At 41.9% G+C, this 20,471-nt stretch overlaps 1 protein-coding gene across 2 annotated transcripts in view; it reads right to left on the bottom strand.

Annotated features, from left to right (window-relative positions):
• Positions 1-20,471, bottom strand: part of PRKN (parkin RBR E3 ubiquitin protein ligase) — a 1,227,966-nt gene that overhangs the window by 417,965 nt on the left and 789,530 nt on the right. The window contains exons 7-8 of one of the 2 annotated variants that reach the window (XM_054023728.1): positions 13,051-13,168; positions 11,328-11,425 (exon numbers count right to left, since the gene is read on the bottom strand). The exons of the other annotated variant lie outside the window; for it this stretch is intronic. Of the exons in view, the coding sequence (XP_053879703.1) occupies positions 11,328-11,425; positions 13,051-13,168 (216 nt within the window). The remainder of the gene's footprint in view (positions 1-11,327; positions 11,426-13,050; positions 13,169-20,471) is intronic. 2 annotated transcript variants of the gene reach the window in all.

Below are 20,471 nucleotides of genomic sequence, written 5' to 3'. Positions count from 1 at the left end.
AGGTAGCCAAGGGGCTCCACACACTGTCCCCGCCCCAAGCACCAGCTCTGCGGCTCCCATTGGCCAGGAACTGCAGCCAATGGGAGCTGTGGGGTTAGCACCTGCGGTCAGGGCAGCGCGCAGATCCGCCTGGCCATGCCTCCGTGTAGGAGCTGGAGGGGAGACGTGCCGCTGCGTCTGGAAGCCGCCTTAGGTAAGTGCTGCTCAGAGCCTGCACCCCCTCCTGAGCTCCAACCCCCTGCTCCAGCTCTGATCCCCCTCCCAACCCCTCTGTCCCAACCTGGAGCACCCTCCTGCATCCCAAATCCCTCACCCCTGGCCCCATCCCCGAGCCCGCACCCGGAGCCTTCACCTCCTCCTGCATCCGAACCCACTGCCCAGAGCCCCCTCCCGCACCCCAAACTCCTCGTTTCTGGCCCCTCCCAGAGCCCTCACCCCCTCCCACAGCCTAACCCCCTTAGACAGACCGATGAAAATGAGCGAGTGAGTGAGGGTGGGAAGAGCAAACAACAGAGGGGGAGAATGGAGTGAGCAGGGGGCAGGGCCTCAGAGGAGGGGTGGGGCAGGGCAAGGGTGTTTGGTTTTGTGTGAGTAGAAAGTTGGCAACCCTAATCAGGTAGGGTGACTGCAGGCCCCTGACTACTTGTCCCCCTTCCCTGCTGCCATCTCCCTGGCTGTACAGAAGCCCCAACTGTTTTTGCCCAGGTGAGCTTATTTCTCAATTAAGCCTCATTGCATCCTAGCTCCCCTCCAGGTGCAGACTATGACTAATTGGCCTTTCTTGCCTATATTAACTCCTCCAGGGCTAGTGTGGGTTGAGTGTCCCATCACACAACCTCTCTGTCCACCTATTAGGAATATCATCTCTTTTTAAAAAGGAAAGTCTAACACTGAACATTGAAAAGATCCATAATACATCATACTTGTTATTGTGCTAAGGTTGCATGGTTCCTTTGCATTACGTTAGCACTGTGCATTTACTTCAAGGAAACAGAGAGGAGATTTAACATAAAATGGTTTCTGCTTAGTATGGAAATACTCTGTGGCACAACAGTGATCCTGTTGCAGCTGTCATCTGCTCTATATATCCCCCCCTCCCCAAACTGAGCAACAGCAAGACACAGATAATACCAGATACATTGCTATAGAATCCCAGCTAAATGTAGAAAGATATAAAGACTGATCTTGTTTAGATAAGACCCCCACTGGGAAATAAATTGTTATAGTATATCCCAAAATCTCATGACAGGTGTTATTAATGTACTAAAAGTCAGTGCAGTAGCTATGAATGTGAGGAGCTACTTAGCATAGGAATTATTTGCAGACACAACAGTGGATTAAATGAAGCATCTTTCACTGCCACCTTATGAAAACCTTGGGCTAAAAGTTTTTTTTTTCTTATTAGTCCTTATCCTTCAGCTTTAGAAAGGACTGTGTGAATGATGGTTAAACAGCACACCCCATCTATCAGTCTTTTAAAAAGAAAAAGAAGACGAAGAAGAAGAAAGTGAGTAGCTGATTTGGAGCAAGGGGATGTAGATAAAGCCAGTAGAAATTTGTGGGGGGAAAAACATGTTGATAGAATCTGTGAAAATCCCTGGGGGTCATTTTTAGGTGACAGTTGTTTTTTTTCCTCACTGCTGTATCAAAATCTTAACCAAATAATAATAAAAAAATAGCAGCAGATGTCTATATGGCTGACTTTCTGGGATTACACTCAGTGAAGCAAAAAGAGCCATGTGGGATTCATTGCTTTGTAATAAATAAGTCTGAAGGCATATCACTACATCATAGCATTTATCCCCACCCACAAGTTCTATATTTATAAAATGCTCACGAGTTTCTAATTGATTCTTTTATTTTATTTTGGCAATGTTCCTCTACCTTCAAAGGCTTTCCATATAAGTACCATAAAATCATTTTTATTGCTAAATGGATCCCCATATACTGCTCCAAAACATACACTTTGTTAACTTACATATAATTATCATTCAAGAAAATACCTGTTTTTAAAAAACAGAATTATTGGAAATCACAAGCTATGGCTACATATACAATTCTGACACTATCCTAAACACCCACTTCATTCACACACACACAGTCATTAACAAGAAATATTCTCTATAACCAGCACCCAAACAATCTTAACTCTATCCCTGTAAAAGAACACAGTAATTAAAAGCTTAAATAAAACAAATGATCCACTCATCATAGCTTTCTCTTGGAACTGTATACAAAAACTAATATAATCCTTTTACTCATGCAAAGATTATACAAAGTCTGACCTTTCATACAATCACTTATATAATCCACAAATCTAAGACTTAAACCATTCAAAACTACTTGAATCAGTGAATCTATCTAAAGTTTCTTATAGAGCTAGCACAATAGTAGATAAGCAAATGTAAATTACAAACTTTTCTTACCAAAAAAACCAATTCAATATACCTCTAGTTAAACAAATATCATTAGAAACAAGGCAACTATTTCTAAAGATATATTTTAAAATAATCAAATTGTTTTTAATGTTCCAACTACTTAACGCTTGGCAGCAGACAGAGATAACAGAAACGAATCATTCCTGCATGCAAGTGATCTCCTATTACATGTACAGTAAACACTAAGGTCAAGAAGCAAGCATTAAAGCAGACTCAGTGACCCAGGAGCTGCAGACAGCAACCTGTGAGCAACAATGCAGACAACTAGGAATTTACACCAGGGCTAGAAACATGAAGTGGGAGCCAAGACCTTACAAGATAAGAAGGACAATGACAAAGAGAGCAGGAAAAAGAAATCTTAGTGAGCGACACATTGTTATACTGAAGGGAACATCTTTAATGGGAACTCAGGAACCAGTGTAACATATTTTCCTTTGTATATCTAACAACTCTTTTGTAGCCAATGCAGTACATAGCTACAAAAAGTCAGAATATTACAGCTAAACAATTACAGTATATATTTATATACATAACATAATACAAACATTTTAATCATGTTAAAATAATACAATTATCTGTTTTCATGTGTTTGATCACTTGCCATGTGACACATCACAAGTCATAAAGTGAAGGTTATGAACAGCTCGAGACATCTGTGTGCAAGCCTAAATTTGTTGGCTGTGGTCTTGTAGAAAAACATGTATTCTGATCTACAGCTGTTAAATTAAAGAGGCATTGCCAAGGATATCAGGCCTGAAATCTGACCTACTTTCTTCTCTTTCATCTGTTTACAGAGTCTGTGCTATTTTATATTTGCAACAATGCATTTTACTCCCAATTTTATTATTATTATTATTATTCATATTATCGTAGCACCAAGAGCCCTAGTTACAGACTAGGACCCCATTTCATGTTCTTTTATCTAACGGAGACCAATGCCAGAATACCAGCACTTATAAAGAGCCCTACAATAAGAAACCAGAATACAAACATAAGGAATAGGTAAATAAAAACGAGAGTGCATGATGTCAGGTTTTTGCATAGACCCTGCTCTGACACAGCTGCAAGTAACTCAGCTGTGAAGTTTCTGTATGTGCTATGAATATGTGGAAATGATGATCACCACTGCCTATAAAAACTGCCCGCTTTGGACCTGTGTGGAACAGCACCATTGTGAAGAGCTGCAGAAGCACAGTGGTCTTCCCTGCCATCAGATGACCCAGGTGGATGGAGTGGAATCACACATTACATGTGCTGGTACAGATATATTGGCACACCATAGCAAGAAAACTATTTTACAGGCTTGTGGGGGGGGATGCCAAAGCAGCACCTAACGACTGTAGAGATGACATCCTGAATCCCTTTCATGATGTCACAGAGAGGGTGATGATGCTGTTGCTGCTATCTGACAAGAGATATTGCTACCATATTGGATGGAGAAGAAATTTCTCCATAATCCATCAGTGTGAGCAGAGTGTTGTCCAGGTGGCACTCTTCCTGCTGTGCAGCATACCATCAATAATGCAGAGCAACTGACAAATCAGTACCATTCTGAGAGAAGATCAGTACATGTTCCTTTATGTAGGATTTTAAAACATCACAATGGCTTTCTTGAACAGAAGAGGAAAAGACCTGAATCAATGGAAGCAAAAGATGACTGACATGATTGAAGAAGACAGATCAAGAAACATCTTGGATCACATCATGATGTCAGTCAGCAGCTGGAGCATGAGGAGAGCAAAGAAGGTGAGAGAAGCAATATAATGTGAGAAGTCCTTTTGGAGAAGCATCCAAGGGCTGTGAACACACATGGCATTTCAGAGAACAAGGATCCTCCCACACAGTGGAAGAAACACAGAATCACTGTTATACAAGTATCAGAGGGGTAGCCGTGTTAGTCTGGATCTGTAAAAAGCAATGAAGAGTCCTGTGGCACCTTAAAGACTAACAGATATATTGGAGCATAAGCTTTCGTGGGTGAATGCCCATGTGACATGTGTCTGACGAAGTGGGCATTCACCCATGAAAGCTTATGCTCCAATACATCTGTTAGTCTTTAAGGTGCCACAGGACTCTTTGTTACTATTATCCAAGGAACTCAAGTGGGTTTATGCCTCTGCACAAGGAAGATCAAGAGGTCAACATTTAAAAAAAACAAACAAACACCTGCTGCCTTGGGACTGCTCCAGGAATAACAGCATGGCCATTAGTGGGAACAAAGTTAATAGGAAGGTCTGGCACACCTCTTTAAAGACTATCTCAGTAATGTTCACCATTTAAATGTTTCTGACTCAGAAAGACTGCACCTCACTGAACACGAGCCTGCTTCTTAAATATTGCTCCCTTTTAATGGAATGCCCTTCCAGATCCTTGTGAGATTTACTCTCTCTTCTGCTACAAATCCTTCAACACTCACTTCTTTGGATTGGCCTCCCATGCATACTTCCACTCCACCTCTCCAGCCCTCTTGCTTGACTTTACTCACTTAAACATCTAACAAATACATATTTTTTAAAATCTAAATATGAATCACTACCTAGACAACCAGAAGATGTGTACATAAAAAAGCACTTAGCTTTCACTGTCTCCCTCATCCTCCACCACCCCCTTTTTTAAAATTTGTCTTGAAATTAATAAGGCTCTTTGAGACGGAATCCTGTGCATGAGAATGAATGGGTTGTAAAAGAAGATGAAGAGCTTGTACATTTCGGCAACTGTGAGGTTGGCAGAGTAAAGATATGTGTGAACAGGGCATCTTGGGGCACTGCTCACAGAGGGCAGAGTTAAGGTTGCATGGCCTTAACTCTGCATTGCCTGATTTTTAGAAGTTTGAGTTTCTCAACTGAACATTCTGCAAGGTGACTACATATCACCAAGCAACCTTAACTCTGCATTAATGTTGTCGTTTTTTGCCACTGAATCAAGGACTGCTTGGGCGGAAGGCCAAGTCTACATCTGCAAAGCTTCAGCCTGTGGGCTAGCCTGTGACAGTTAGCCTGGGCATAAATATACAAGGAGGAGCAGAAGTCTCCCTCAACGCAAGGCAAGTCACAACTATGGTCCCGCACACTCCCCTAAGAACAAGAACCGGTCCCTCTTTGCCAGGGCCGGATTAACTTTTTGTGAGCCCGGCGCCAAACATATTTGTGGGCCCCCATTGGGGAAATAGGGCATGTGATGGGGGGCGGTCCGCAGAGTGAGGGGCCAGTTGGGGGCAATGAGACGCAGCGCAGCAGGAATGGCCCCACTCAGCCCAGCACAAAGGCATTGTTTACAAACCCCAAACTGCTAGATGCACACTGGCCCGCCCAGCCCTGCACTACCAGCGTGCCCCTTCCACACTGCCCCCCTGCCCAGTGCCCTGCCCTTATGCCAGCGCCCCCTCACCCAGAGACTTCTCCCACAGATCCCTATGCCCAGTGCCCCCTGCCTAGAGACCCCTCGTGCTGACATCCCACCACAACTACACAGCACCCTGCACACCATATCCCCTGCCCAGCTCCCCCACCCACAGATCCCCTACTGTCCAGCACCCCCTTCACAGCCCCACCATCACAGCTGTACAGCGCCCCATATTCCTGAGGGAATTCTGCATCAAATTCTGTGCATAATATTTTAAAACTCTGATTTTTTTTTTTATAATAAATAAATGTGGAAGCTCCACCATGGCAGTGGGGAGCACAGGCCACTGGCTGCATGGAGGTGGGAGATTACCCTGCAGCCTCCCCCGCCCCCCTGGGACAGAGACTTGGCAGTGAAACTGAACCTGACCCTGACACAGCACAAGGGCCATGCCTGCCACAGAAACACCCTGGGGCCCTGCCCCTTTTGCGCCAGGCACACCAGATGTGGGCAGGGAGGCTCTCAGCCCAGCAGCAGGATCCAAGTGCAGAGGGACTTAGTGTGGGGGGATCCAGATGGGGGGGAAGTCTGGGTGCAGGCAGCTCAGTGCAGGATCTGGATGCACAGGGAGGTGCAGGGGCAATGGCAGTCTGCAGGGGGGACCAAGTGAAAGCGGTTGGAGCTCAGCCGGGGGGGGGGGGTGGAGGGGTGGAGTCTGAGTGCAGGGGAGGTGGGATTGTTGTATTTAAAGTACTGCACAGGATCTTTTCAGGGGGAATAAGGCAAACGCCACATTCATTGGTAATACATGCATCAATCAACACTGTATCATATGCATATGATCTATATTACACTCATGCACTCACATACATACACATAAACACACTCCATCTTGTTGTTGTTACCAACTAGTTGCTCCCCTTAACTTCACTGGTCAGGTGAGTTAGATAGGGGAGGGGTGGAGCCGGGCTTCTGCCGATCTGGATCAATGCTCCGATGTTGACAAGACCCAGGGTCCTCTGCAAGACACCTCACATTTAGAGCAGCTTCCCTCTCATGCAAATCGATACCAGATTCAAAATCTGTGTTCGTTGGTCCTTTGTGCTGCTTCCTTCTGGGTGTTGTCCCAATACTTTTCAAAGAGGGTGTTTCCAAAAGAAGGTGCTTGATTCTAACCTTCCCCTCCCCCCGAGGCCATCAATATGCCTGCTCTTCTTTAGTGAGCCCACTTGAAAAGTTTGATTGTCCTTGGGTCTGGCTTCCATCCCCTCTCCAACTAGCTGTCTGGAGGTGCTTGCCTTCCATGCCTTGCTCATTCACACCTCATTCATTCAACATGCCAATTGATTAAGGGAGTGTGGGGAGGGGGAATCTTATTCTACTCCTAGCAAAAAGACATTTTTCTTCTACTTTAACTATCCTTAGGGGCTATAACATTATACCAAGGCTTAACACAAAGTTTTCTATAAGTTTTTCTACATAGGAATCTGATACGAAGTTCCTATATCAAAGGACTTGATACAAAGTTGTATGAAAATAGCTTAATACAGGGTTATATGAAGAGGCATAATACAAAGTCATATGAAAGTTAGAGGTTATATATGGATAGGCTTAATACAAAGTTATATAGAGAGGCATAATACAAAGTCATATGAAAGTTATGTGAAGATGCTTAATACAGAGATTTATTTACAGGGTTCATTTGGGTGGGGGTCTAGGTGTAGGTGGTTGGGGCTCAGTGGGGAGGGCGTCTGGGGGGCGCTCATCGGGGTGGTACAGATGCAGGGGAGGTGGAGCTTGTCAGGGTGAGGGTTTGATGGGCCTGCTTAACAGGGGAGCCCCAGCTGCTGCCAAGGGGATCCGCATGCTGGGCCCCTGTTTCCCCTATCCCAGGGATCGGTAACCTTCGGCACGTGGCCCAGCAGGGTAAGCCCCCTGGCGGGCTGGGCTGGTTTGTTTACTTACCGCGTCCACAGGTTCAGCCGATTGTGGCTCCCACTGGCCGTGGCTTGCCGCTCCACGCCAATGGGGGTTGCGAGAAGCTGCGGCCAGCACATCCCTCATCCTGCGGCCCCACCATTTGCCTGGAGCCGCGATTGGCTGAACCTGCGGACGCGGCAGGTAAACAAACTGGCCTGGCCCACCAGGGGGCTTACCCTGGCGGGCCGCGTGCCAAAGGTTGCCGACCCCTGCCCTATCCCCTTCTCTTCCCCATCCCATGCCCCTTCCCCACCACTCCATCTCCTCCTCATCCCACCCCCTTCTTTCCCCACTGCCTCTGTCCCACTGTCCTGCCTGTCCCACCATGGGCACTCACTGTTGTACAAGATGAAGGATGGCTCCCAGCACACAGAAGGGAGCTCAACCAGCACTAGGACACAGAAGGTGGTGTCCAGCTGCAAAGTTGGGAGCTGAGCAGCATCTTCTTTTTTCTGCCTGGCTGTGCAGCTCTGCAATCAGAGTAGGTCTGCTCATTCCACCCCATGCCCCAAGACCCCACCCCTGCCTCTTCTCTGCCTCCTCTCCCCAGGTGAGCATGCTGCGGCTGTGCTCCTCCCCCACCCTCCTGCCGGCAAACAGCTTATCGGCAAACAGCTGATCGGAGGCAGGGAGAGGGAGGGCAGGAAGGGAGCAAACTATGAGAAGAGGCAGGGGAGAGGGAGCTTGGCTGCCCTACTGCAACAGGAGCCTCACTGCCAGGAGCACCAAGCTTCTGCCCCCCGCAGGAGAGAGTGGGGGGTGGAGAAGAGTGGGCCTGGTCGGGGCCCCCCTGAAGTGTGGGCCCGGCTCCATGGAGCCAGTGGCTCCATGGTAAATCTGCTACTGCTCTTTGCACCTCCTGGGAGGCTAGCCACCCTAAAGAGAGCCAGGAGGAGAGAAGTATGATGCACTATCCTAAGGGATGCTGCCTCATGCACAGTCCCTTGCACTTGATATAACTCCAGGAGGGACTGTGTCTATCATGTACACTGTTTTTCTACTGGAAGACTATCCCAGACCCTCCTTCCAAGTCACTTTGAAAATATACTGCAGAGCACTTACTCTGGGGACAGTAGCCTTGCTAACGTGTAAGAAAGGAGAGGAGTTTGGAAAAGGAAATAAGGTGTCGGGGTGGATGAAATGAATGGAGGATGGGAAGTGATAGAAGGGAGCAGGGGAAGGAAGTGCCAAATTAGTTTTCCAGTTTTAAAAAATTACCTGTCAGCTTCCTGACAGATCTTTTTCATCTTCCATTTAAAATATGAATACTTAATTAAAATGTTCAGCCAAACGATAACTCGAGGGTACTTCCTGTTCACTGAGCTGTTGGCCTCAGTCCAAAATATGATAATTAACTCAAACAGGAAGCACTCTTAAGTTATCATTGTAATAGAGATTTCTTTATAGAGAACCATCAACCAGCAGATGATAACTTTTTGCAACACTCCCCACCTTTATAATTTAAAGACAATCTTTTTAGCTTTTGCTCCTTGGTTCAGACACTACAGTGGCTGAGGCCCAGATACAACTGTCTGAGAGCAAGCCTTCTATTCAAGTACCTCCTCCCAAAAAGGCAAAGGATGTGCCATCTGCTAGCAAAACACACTGTATACTCCTCCTCTGAAAGCAGAGTGAGTTAATACCCAGAACAGTCAATTCCCTCCCACCCACCCAGACAAGAACTACCACAAGATTACAAGCTTAAGATCGTAATGAGAACTGCTTGTTTACATTGTTTTCTATACTGGTTATAATCATTGTCATGAGAATGAATTAATAGTGTGCTATTTTCTGTTCTTGTTTCAGTCTTTGTCACAAGAACAAGTACAGAATTTTAATGATAAGCACACTAATAGCTGTACTACTTGAAATCTTATAATGCTCTGTACTTTCCTCATTTGTCCATTCCATCTCCTTCTTACAGGTCACTGCTGTTGTATACAAGAATAAATAAAAACGAATAGCCAATCAGATTAAAGAATGTTTAAAAAGTTTAATCAGTACAGTTTATCAACTAGCATGGGAAGTATCCTAGTTCTTACTGCTTGTGGCCAATGTTATAAAGTGTGATGGGTGAAACCCAAAATGTTCAGAAACATTCAGCTCAGCTCAGCATCAAAAAGTTTAAATGCTTATATAAAGCTTATTTGACCAAGCTGGTCCACCAAACCGGGTCATCAAGTCCCTACCTCCCCAGACCATCCCTGCACATATCTTCCTGAGCTGCTGCATTGTCTTCTTGAAGGCTGGCTGCTCCCCTCTATAATGAACCTCTGTTTTTTAAAGAAGCCACTTTGGAGACCTGGTTTCACTAAATCTCTCCTTATCTGGCACAGGAGGATCCAGCAATAATCCATCCACCACTTCTGCTCCTGATCTCATCTTTTTAAAAATTAAAAGGGCAATCTGGATATTTAACACTACTTCTATAGTACCTTTTGCCTCAAGATCTCCAGTCTTGGATGCCCCCAAGTGCATTGAGTAGGGTGACCAGACAGCAAATGTGAAAAATCAGGACAGGAGTAGGGGGTAATAGGACCCTATATAAGAAAAAGACCCAAAAATCGGGACTGTCCCTATAAAATCGGGACATCTGGTCACCCTAGCATTGAGAAACATGCAAGATTCCTCTTTCCCATAACATTAAGGGATCTCATAAGAATGGAAACAAGAAACTTGTAATAATGTGGTTCATTCTGGGGTTTGAACCCAGACTAAAGGATCAGTGAGATGAGCCGGACCAAGCTAACGTGTTTCCATGCCTCTCTGCTGCAGGATACAACCCATAAAATGAGAAGGAGAAGCAGTAGCCTTTGGGAGTTGCCTGTGAAATCTATGTTTGGACTATGATGAAGTGCCCTTGGAAGAGGAGACCCAGTGCTAGAGAAGGTGCATGGTGCCCAGCTGCCCAGCTCCTCTGCTCTTCCAGAAGACCTGGTTTGTCAGTTTGCAGTGTTTTGTCAGTGTGAGTGTTGCTGAACAGGAAGTTTCTATTTCCCTTCTTTTCAGCAGCCCCTCAGAATAAAGTGGTCATTTCCTGAATAAAATATGTTCATTACTCCATTATAGCCTACTAGGAAGTAGCCTGGCCTCACCACAGAAGCTATGTTATACACAGAAACTTCATACATATCCTAGTTAGAGTGGAGAAAATGAAGAATAAATATGTATCAAAAGCTGCAGAAATGTACACAGGCATTTATTAACGATAAGCTAGCCCATCTTCTGCTCCCTCATGACAGCTTCCTCAGCACAGCTGGATGTACTTATCATGCACTTAAGAGCTAGGATTGGCATCGTAGGCTACTAATTAAAAAAGAAAAGAAAAGAAATATAAAGAAAAAGGCAACAAAGTGTAAAACAGACTAAATGAAATTCTGATAATGTAATCAATAATCTAATAATATAATCAATAATGCTCGCTTATAATATGGGATACAACTTCCATCATTCCAGGGGATTACTATTTCCCACCTCGTGGTGCCTGGCCAGCTCTGACACATGGGAAAGGTGGGGAGTGTGCTGGAGTTCTCTCCGCCCTCTCCTCATCCCGACGAGCCCACTTACCTACAGGAGAGCAAGAGAGAAGCAGACCCTGTTCTTCCCCCCGTACTGTGCCATGAATGTAGGGGAGTGGAATGGAGTTCTTCCACCCCTATCATCCCCTGCAAAAAGCCAAGGCACAGTTTTGCCAAGAGAGATTTAACCAGCACAATTTAAAAAAAAACACAAAAACCCCTCATCTAGTATTCAAGTTTATTCACAATATGGGACAAAGCAACTCAACACCCCTATAATGGCCTGAACCTGCAGCATCTCCTTATATGAATAGTCATATTGAAGCCAATAAAGCTATTTAGGCAGTTGTATTTCAGGCTGTAGAATAGGGCCTGAAATAAATAAAAGCTCTTTACATTTTATTCTATTTATAAAGGAACTTACCAAAAGATGCCTGGGGATCTAGGTGATAGGATATTCCCTCTGTTTTGCTTTAAATCATTAAATTGGAATTAGTTTACTTATTTTTTTTAATTAGTTTGGGTACGATGTGTAGCAATTTTACTTTAACCTGAAGTATGCTTTTATGTTTATGTGATCTCAATTGGCATTTACATATGTTATGTCTTGATTTGTATTTGAAAAATACTATTCATATGATGTATCAAAGCTCTGACCCTACAACAAAAATTGAAGACAAATGTACTGCTAGTATCTTTCTAAAACTACTGTACATTAAAAAGACATTGTCTGAAGGAGTTGCACACATTTTCTTTAAAATAAGTCCAGGGATGTATAGTTTTTATTTTTAAATTTATGAGATACTTAGAAATAACATTGAGAATTAAGGTTTTGCCTGGACAAAGCTAAACTCCATTTGTTATCATTTTAATAAAGTAAGAGGAGGATACATAAGCAAAGTTTGCAATCTCCAGAATTAACAGTTCCAAAAGAAATAATAATAAAGATTTCCAGACTCCCCCAAGACACAAATCTCTACACTGAATTACTTAAATTTAAACAAAGGCTCACTGAGCACTTTGAGATGCTAGGATGTAAAGATTACAATCTTGGGTGGTCTAATTCTACGGACTCTTTGAGGAAGATCTAGATTTGACAGAGATGCCATGTTTGATAGCATTTTACCTATAAGCTAGAATGCACAAATTTCTGTCAGATGTTTATCATTCTATATTAGAATCTCTGACTCGAAGGAAAAAAACAGACCCCAAGGTTCCCTAATGGTGAATCAGGAAACAAAGACCTTAGAATTTGCCATGCCATTTGGATGTGCACATCCATCAGTATATTTTAATAGCTTCTGTACAATATGGATTGATTATTATACTAATAAGGCTAAACATAATAAAAACATTCTGAAAGGAAATTACAGTGGGTGCCTGATATTTAATTTTCAAATACTTCTAACATCTCTTAAAATCTATAAACTATTTTCCTATAGACTCTAGTCCCTTATGAAGACAGGAATTTCAAATGGTAATGCAGAAATCCTTGAAGTTCAATGGTAGTAGATAGTGACACTGCTCTGATACAGAACACACAACTGTGCAAATGCCATCAGCAGATAAGGCTAATGGCAGCACAATGCTTCTTTGAAGCCATGCGTCCTGCTCTCAATGTCATTTCAGTTCTTTGAAAAATAGTTCAGAGCAGTGATTTATTCTCGCTCTGAAGGAGAGTGGCTTGTTGCATTCCACCCAACCATTTCAATACAGATGAGCACTGCATACATTTTTGATTCATGCAAAGCAAAGACTGGCAGAAACCTCACCCATAACTTCCTCTCCCAAAGACATTGAAGTAATTCCTGTGTTGTCAATTGGCTTGTGTTGTGTGTGTGTTCTTTCAGTGCGCTGTGCCACTCCACGCAGATAGCAGGTTTAGCAGACCTCGATAAAAAAACCCAATGTTAGGTGCTGAGGGCCAGAATGTCGTTGCCACAGTAACTGTTTAGGCTGCTCAGTGCTTCTGTCCTTGAAGTGTCAAGGTTATTAGTAGATAGTGCAGCATGTAAATTTAGCAGACCATGATGTTATTCATAAAGGAAGACCACAGGCACAGTTCAGAGACAAAGGCGCTCGATCGGGTTTATTACCCAGGTCCACAATATGGAACTAACAACCACTTTGCCAAGTTCACGTACTGGACAGTGAACTTGTAAACATTTACTTGAATACACAGCCTGACTTTGGTTCACAGCCATTGGCTCAGGTCTCAGATCTCGCACCAGGACCAGTGCTCCAGTCATTCTCCTACAGCTTGAGAACATTCCTGAAAGCAGCAATAAATTACACAACAGACCTGTCCCTTGAAGGGAAAGGGCAGTGACTGATGACACGAAGCATCAAAAACTGTTCACTAAGCAAGGGATAAACAGCCTCTCCTCTGAGTGAAAAAGGCATCCTGACATCCTGGAAACAGGCACTAACAATCTAAAGTAATATGGATTTTGACACCCCTTCACTTGTTTTTATTAACCATGAGAGGCATGTTGTAAACTGCAGATATCCGAATACTTCCAGAACTTTTACATGAATCCCTGTTTGCACAAGCAATTAGCCCTATAGCACGGGTATTTGTGGGTTCTGCAAGTACGCACCACATGGTAGCACAATGTAGGTGGCCAGTTTTTAAAATTTCATCTGAACTGTATTAGGACTACTGCATATGAAGGGTAGGCAAAAGTTCTCTCTGAAAATGTAAGTTTCCTCCCAGTCACAAAAACAAAACACTCACACACACCCCAGTTACTTAGGACATATGCAATTATATGATGGTTCAGAGGTTTGTTTCAGTTCAACCCCTTTCAACAAAGCTTGCAAGTTAAAAGTATCTGAATATATCCAACTTTTTTCTGTTTCCCTTTTCCCATCTCTCTTCTTCATATCCCACCCTTGCCCTTTCTCCCAGCAGAACCACCTCCTTTTCCACTTTTTCCATTCCCCACCTCCTCCCAGAACTCCAGAAGTCTCTTTAACAGAGTTTCCACTTCTTGGCCTTTTCCTAAACTTTTACTAATATTCCACTGTTGGAAAAAATAATGCTGGTATTCTCGGGATGGGTTCTTATATTCATTTCTAACATGATGAGGGGGTTCCCTGGGTCAGAAATGCCCCAAACTCATTGGCTGTGTCAAAGTGAAGCTTCAGAGCTAGTGAGCCCTGCAGATATTACCACAGCTGCTGAGACCCCATAATGAAATTTAGAAACTAGATAGGAGGTTGGCACAGGGACAGTAAAGAAGGCAGTAAATTACCCCAACTTTATCAAACATTCAAAAAGTTCACTTCAAATTCTCTAAGACAATTCATGCTGATTCTTATCCAAACTGGTTCACACATCCCTAATTATATAATGTCATAATTATATTTTCTTTCCCTCTCATATTAGCTAACTTTACAGGGATATGTTCAGTCAGTATGTTTGCCCTCTCTCCCTAAAAATAGATATAAAAGGGAGCAACCCTCACCCCCACAAGCCCTAGCTTGATCTATTAAAGTGTGATAAGACAATGACATTTCCTCTGTCTTGTAGCATCCAAAAACTCTGTAGCTTTCTAGCATTTTAAATCACCACACTACATCTAATAATTTGAACACTGAAACAGGACAGGTTTTATAAATAGTGCCTATGCAGGGTTTGAATGTACTTGAGCAAAGGACCTTCTATTTGAGAGTTGGCCTCACTACAGACAGCCTTGTTGTGAGGGGTGAAGTTTATCAGATTAGAAGCAACACTGTTAATATTCAAGACACATTTCCAAGTGCACTGACATGTCAACTGCTTACATATCCTCCAATTCTTCCTCACATACTCCTTTTAAAGTCAAACATAAAGTGACAGAAGTGTAGAAATATCTGTATCCTGCACTCTGTGAACATAACAGCTAAAAAAAAAAAAAAACCCAACAACACTTGACATATCACCTGACAGCAGAAAAAATCCCAAGCTTCTCCTGAGATATCCTGATTTTCATAACATCAACCATGAATTACAGGAAATGTCTTGGAAATACAAAGCTGAGAACTCTAAAATTTATACACATGAACACCCTGCATGCCCCCAAACACCCTTCTAGTCCTTACCTCCTACTCTGTGTCAATACAACAATTATCCATTCTACTTACAGGGGCATTCCACAGAGATCTACAAATTTATTTAATATATTTGATTCTATCTATTCTGTTGAAATACACAATACTGTTAGCAGGTGCTTCTGCCATAATTTAAATGAAGTGCCACCTGTGAAAAGTGCTTCATTTGACTTCCCTTTCCTGCAGCAAACCTTCACTTTAAAGACATTTCCTCTTTGCTTTTCAGGTTCCATCACTGGCCACCCTATCCGATCCCAGCTGCCATTTCCAATCTGAGCAGCAGACTGCATTTGTCATCCTGTGCTAGACAAGATACTTAGGAAGGCAGGAGTCTAATTACAGTGCAACCCACCAAACAAGTGAAATTCTAGTATATTTTCAACCTGATGTTAACATATCACTTTATTGCATCAGAGGATTGTTTCTGAGCATCATGAACATCTTAATTTTAAATCCAATTATCCAGCAAAAAACTTGTGTTCTTAATATACAATATTAGAAAACTTTATATTATAAAATAATGTCTCACATTTAGAGGGGGAGAGACTTTGGTCATGGACACTGTAGCAAACACTCTTAGGAAAGGAACTATTCAATTTTAATCTCTACACATGGTACACAGGACCTCACTTTTTAAGATCTAATCCAAAATACTACATTCACAGCAAACTGTATAGGACATATTTTTAATCGACCTCAGAAGAGTATCAAAAGAATTTTGTCAAGAATCATATGTGAAACTTAGGGCCTGGTTCTCATCTTGCTTACTTTAGCATTAATCAGAAATTGCTTCATTGAAGTTGATGTAAAAGACTGGTGTCAGATCAGAACAGACACCCAGTATTTCAAACTCGGTGCTTAGACCCCTCAGGCAATGTTTCTCAACAAGTGGGTTGTGACTACAGGAAGGTCACAAAAGGCAATCAGGGGACTGCAAGAAACTTGAACATTTTATTACAATTCTAAAGCAAAGAAAATAAAATTTCCAGAGTAACTTGGAGGTGGTCAAAATCATCAACCTGAAAAGGTTGAGAAACACTGCTCTAAACCATTTAATCCAATTTACGTATTTTACTTTTAATATTTGCTATAGTTATTTATATAGCCACCTTATACTGTAAAAGGTCATTCTCTTTATCAGTCATGGATATTTCAAAGCCAGAAAGTGTAGCTGAGATAGACAGAGCTAACATGTTTGCTTCTGGGAAGAAATATCTTCAAAGGTTATCTAAAGATGATATTAGAGCTCCAGAGTGGAGAGAGTATTTAATCACATTGGAAACCATGTGAAAATGAAATCAATAATCTCTATGTGAAATACGTAATCATCATCAGTGTGTGGTAGGACAGTAAAAAAATCAGCTCATATTACCATATTTTTGTAAAGATATTAAAAATCCATGTTATTTAATCTATATAAGGGAGGCGTCTACACCCTGAACATTCCAACATATTTTTGATGACTGAAGGGTATTTACTCCGATGCATAAATGGGGCTCTTGTTTGTTTATTTATGTATGTAGGGGTTGTGCAACATTCAATAATTTCAGTGAAGAGAAACAGACAGGATCCTTTCCCTCCCATGAGGAATAAAATGCTTGCGGGGCTCCTTTGTACTCTTGTTTAATCTGTGACACTGCAATTGGAATTTGTCACTCTAGGAGCTACATCTGATGTTACAGCCCGAAGTGGAGCTAAACCAAAATAAACAATCTGTTCCATTCTGCTTAGACTAATACGACAGTGATGTAAGCCCCAGCACAGTGGAAAATGAATAAATGGGTTGCTACCCAGCACATACCTACATGCACAAAAATGAGTGCAAAGAAGATTCAGAAGGCTTATTACTAACATTCAAAGGATAAGTGGAGCATCACTTGGACCTTTTTGCTTTGCTATGGAACAGTATTATTTTGTTTTTATTAATGTGGCAAAGAGGCACTCTAGTCAGTATATTAAAAAGGCCTTCATTTTATTTGATTTATTGAATGACCTCTGCCATCCAACCTCCCAGAGATAAGGTAGCTCAAAGGCAACGGCAATGGCTGATGGTAGCTATTTTTATTATGTTTCACAAAGAATTGCAGCAGCCTTACAGTCGAGTAAAATTTTAAATGACACGCACAGAAACACTGTCAGTCGTCCAAATACCCATTCTACTCTTTAGCACATTCTCTATGATTTGCAAGCAGACTAATCTCAGAAGTTTGTACTGTACGGAGATGATGTCTGTCTTCTTTAAAGAAAAAAGTGTTATATCATCGTACAAACTGCTGCCTTTGTGACAGTACGACTTTTCCAGGGTTACTGAGATAGGATAGCCACACAGAGTTATTTTGTCATGAATGCAGCACATTGAACAATGCCACAACTGTGCAAACATTAGTCCCAATATTTCCTGTTTGAATACAGCATTACACACACTGTTAAAAATCTCTGGAGCCCTGCCAGTGCTGGGATGTTTATTCCAGTTGCACATGCAGGCTCAGTTATGCAAATGATCATATTGAAACCCTAATCCGGTTATTCCTTCCACTCAGGATCACTTGCTGAAAATGAGGAGGAAAAAATTGCCATACATAATTCAGTTAAAATTGTCAATCTGAATGGCTGAGATTAAATCTAGTCTCTTACATGCAATCAATTTTCCATTTTCATAGCATCATAGAAGATTAGGGTTCGAAGAGACTTCAGGAAGTCATCTAGTCCAACCCCCTGCTCAAAGCAGGACCAACACCAACTACAACTAAATTTTCTCTTCCCATGCTAAGCAAGCAATGCAATAGCTGACCTGGTCTCATTTTGCATAAGGATACAAAGAGGTGGTCCAGTTTAAATAATTTTATTTTAGAAAAATAAGGGACTAGGTCAATTCTAGAATTCATGATAGACTTTTCTCTTTTCTCCATACCATGCTTTAAAATGTTTTCAACTCCAAATATACATTTTCCCATATGCTGTTTTCATATTAAAAAGAAAAAAAATCGTAAGTGAATAGCTCTGCTCATGAAAGTTAAGGATATGGCAGCAGTAACACTGAAATCCTTTTTCCACATGTCAGGCACAATTTAGGCAGCCCCAATGCAAGCCTTCCCACGCTGCCCAGCTAGTGACCTCAACCCTCATCTGTAAAATCATTTTCTCAAAGGATGCAAGGTTATCTAGTCTGCTTGATAGCTCAAGTCTTCAGCCTCCTCTCGTCAGAGGCCCCCGTATGAGCTGAGCCAGGCATGACATCCAGTTTTAAAATTAATACTAGAGAGGATACCCAGAAAGCTGCTAATATCAATTTGCATTTTGCTTGCTATCAAAGCTAGTAGGCTTTTTACACTTATGCTGCCATGCTTCCCTGCTCCTGTCATGCTGACAGCCAAAACTGAGTTTACTTGCTTCCCCTGTGTTTCATGTAGAATGTACATCTAACTCTGGGAAGGCAGGATGGAGCCCTGAACTGTCAGTTCGACGACGTCATGGGACTAAAGCATTGCAGCAGTAACAAGTTTAGAATTGCACTTGACTTTTATTTTTAATAGCTTCTTCCTCTCTCCAATATGTTATTGTAACAAAGGAATCACTCCTCGAATATACGTGTTTCTGTTATCAAGTTGAGTCTCACCCTGGAGCTGGATGCCTCCCAAGTCCTCCGTATTAGTAGAACTGCATTACTAAACATTTAATCAACAGAAACCTTCTTGTCCACCCCTAGATGGGGCTACTGTCCACAAGTCACTGTGCTGATTTTATAAATTCAATTCACTGAGAATGAGAAGCTGAAATTAAGTAACAACTATTTATTAAACTCTGGCCTTTATTAACCCCCTTGTCCTTTATACTTAGTACCACTGACTCCAGCCTGACATATAGTGCTACTAAGTCCAAAACTTTAACTATTTCCCATCTTTTCCTCATCACAGAATAAAAGCAAATTCCAAAATGTTGTTCTTAAATTAGACCAAAAAAAGAAAGCTATATCACCCAGTGGGAGCTATATATGCTTCATTATGTCATCAGCAGGCAATGAGTGATGATCAAATAGATCAGAATAGCAGTGAGGATGCTATCTGTGTATCCTATAAATTACACACCTAGGCAGGATAGAACCATATTGGTAAACATATGTAGGGGGATGCAGCTATTCGTTATTAACTTGTCTTGGTAACTCATAGCACAGAGGTAGATTTTCTGGGATATTTTTAGGTGCTAGAAAATAGGCTTGACCCCATCTGAAAAAGAATCAGAGTTATCCTCTTCCTCTTATTGCCTGTTTCTAGCTACATATGTTAATTGAGTGTTCTTCAATGGGCATATGTCTTTATAATAAGGACACTATAAAGAAAAGTAAATGGTGAATCAAATCCCCAAGGAATATGTTTAATACCCAAAGATTTTACTTTATGAATTCAGCTGTATTGAGTTACAGAGAAAGGGTGAAGTTAAAGCAGCAAGAAGGGTAGTGGTACAAATGGATCAGATTTTTTTTTTTTTTTTTTTTTTTTTTTTTACTGTTTTCAGTGCTTTCTCTGTAATCACAGGTCTTTTATATTTAATTTATTTTTATTAATTTTGGGCCTCAGTCTCTGCTGCCTTGTTCCTTGTGTAGTCATTTCTACCTGTGTAACATGACCGTAAAATTTTTTGCCTAGAAATAAACTACTACAAAGGCAAGGAAGTGGAGAATCAAGTCCTCCGTGTTTACTGCTCTTTCTGAAACCTCACCAACTCGCTTTTTCTTTATTTATTTATTTATTTAGCCTTTCTATTTATTTATTTAGTTAGTTAATTATTGAGAGGGGCATGATGTGAATCTGAGAGTTTCTTTCCCAGCAGAATTTCTAGCAAGCCTGTGCATTCATCTTTATGTAAAAGTAATTCATAGAGCAGTTGTGAGTATCACTCACTGTATGAAATGATTCCATGACAAGTTAGGAAAATGGAAAGAAAACAAAAACAAAAAACAGAAAGAAGCAGCATAGTGTAACAAAGCAGACAATCAAGTAGAAGGAGTAGACAGAATAATTATAGATTACTGGATAACACTCCAGATGGCATTTTGGGCATCACAGTTAATAAGCAGGCTGTTTCAGGGGACCAGCATGTT

The sequence above is a fragment of the Malaclemys terrapin genome, chromosome 3, assembly GCF_027887155.1.
Source record: "Malaclemys terrapin pileata isolate rMalTer1 chromosome 3, rMalTer1.hap1, whole genome shotgun sequence".
Lineage (NCBI taxonomy): Eukaryota > Metazoa > Chordata > Testudines > Emydidae > Malaclemys > Malaclemys terrapin.
The sequence above is the reverse complement of the archived record's forward strand: the minus strand, read 5'-3'. Positions and strand labels throughout refer to the sequence as shown.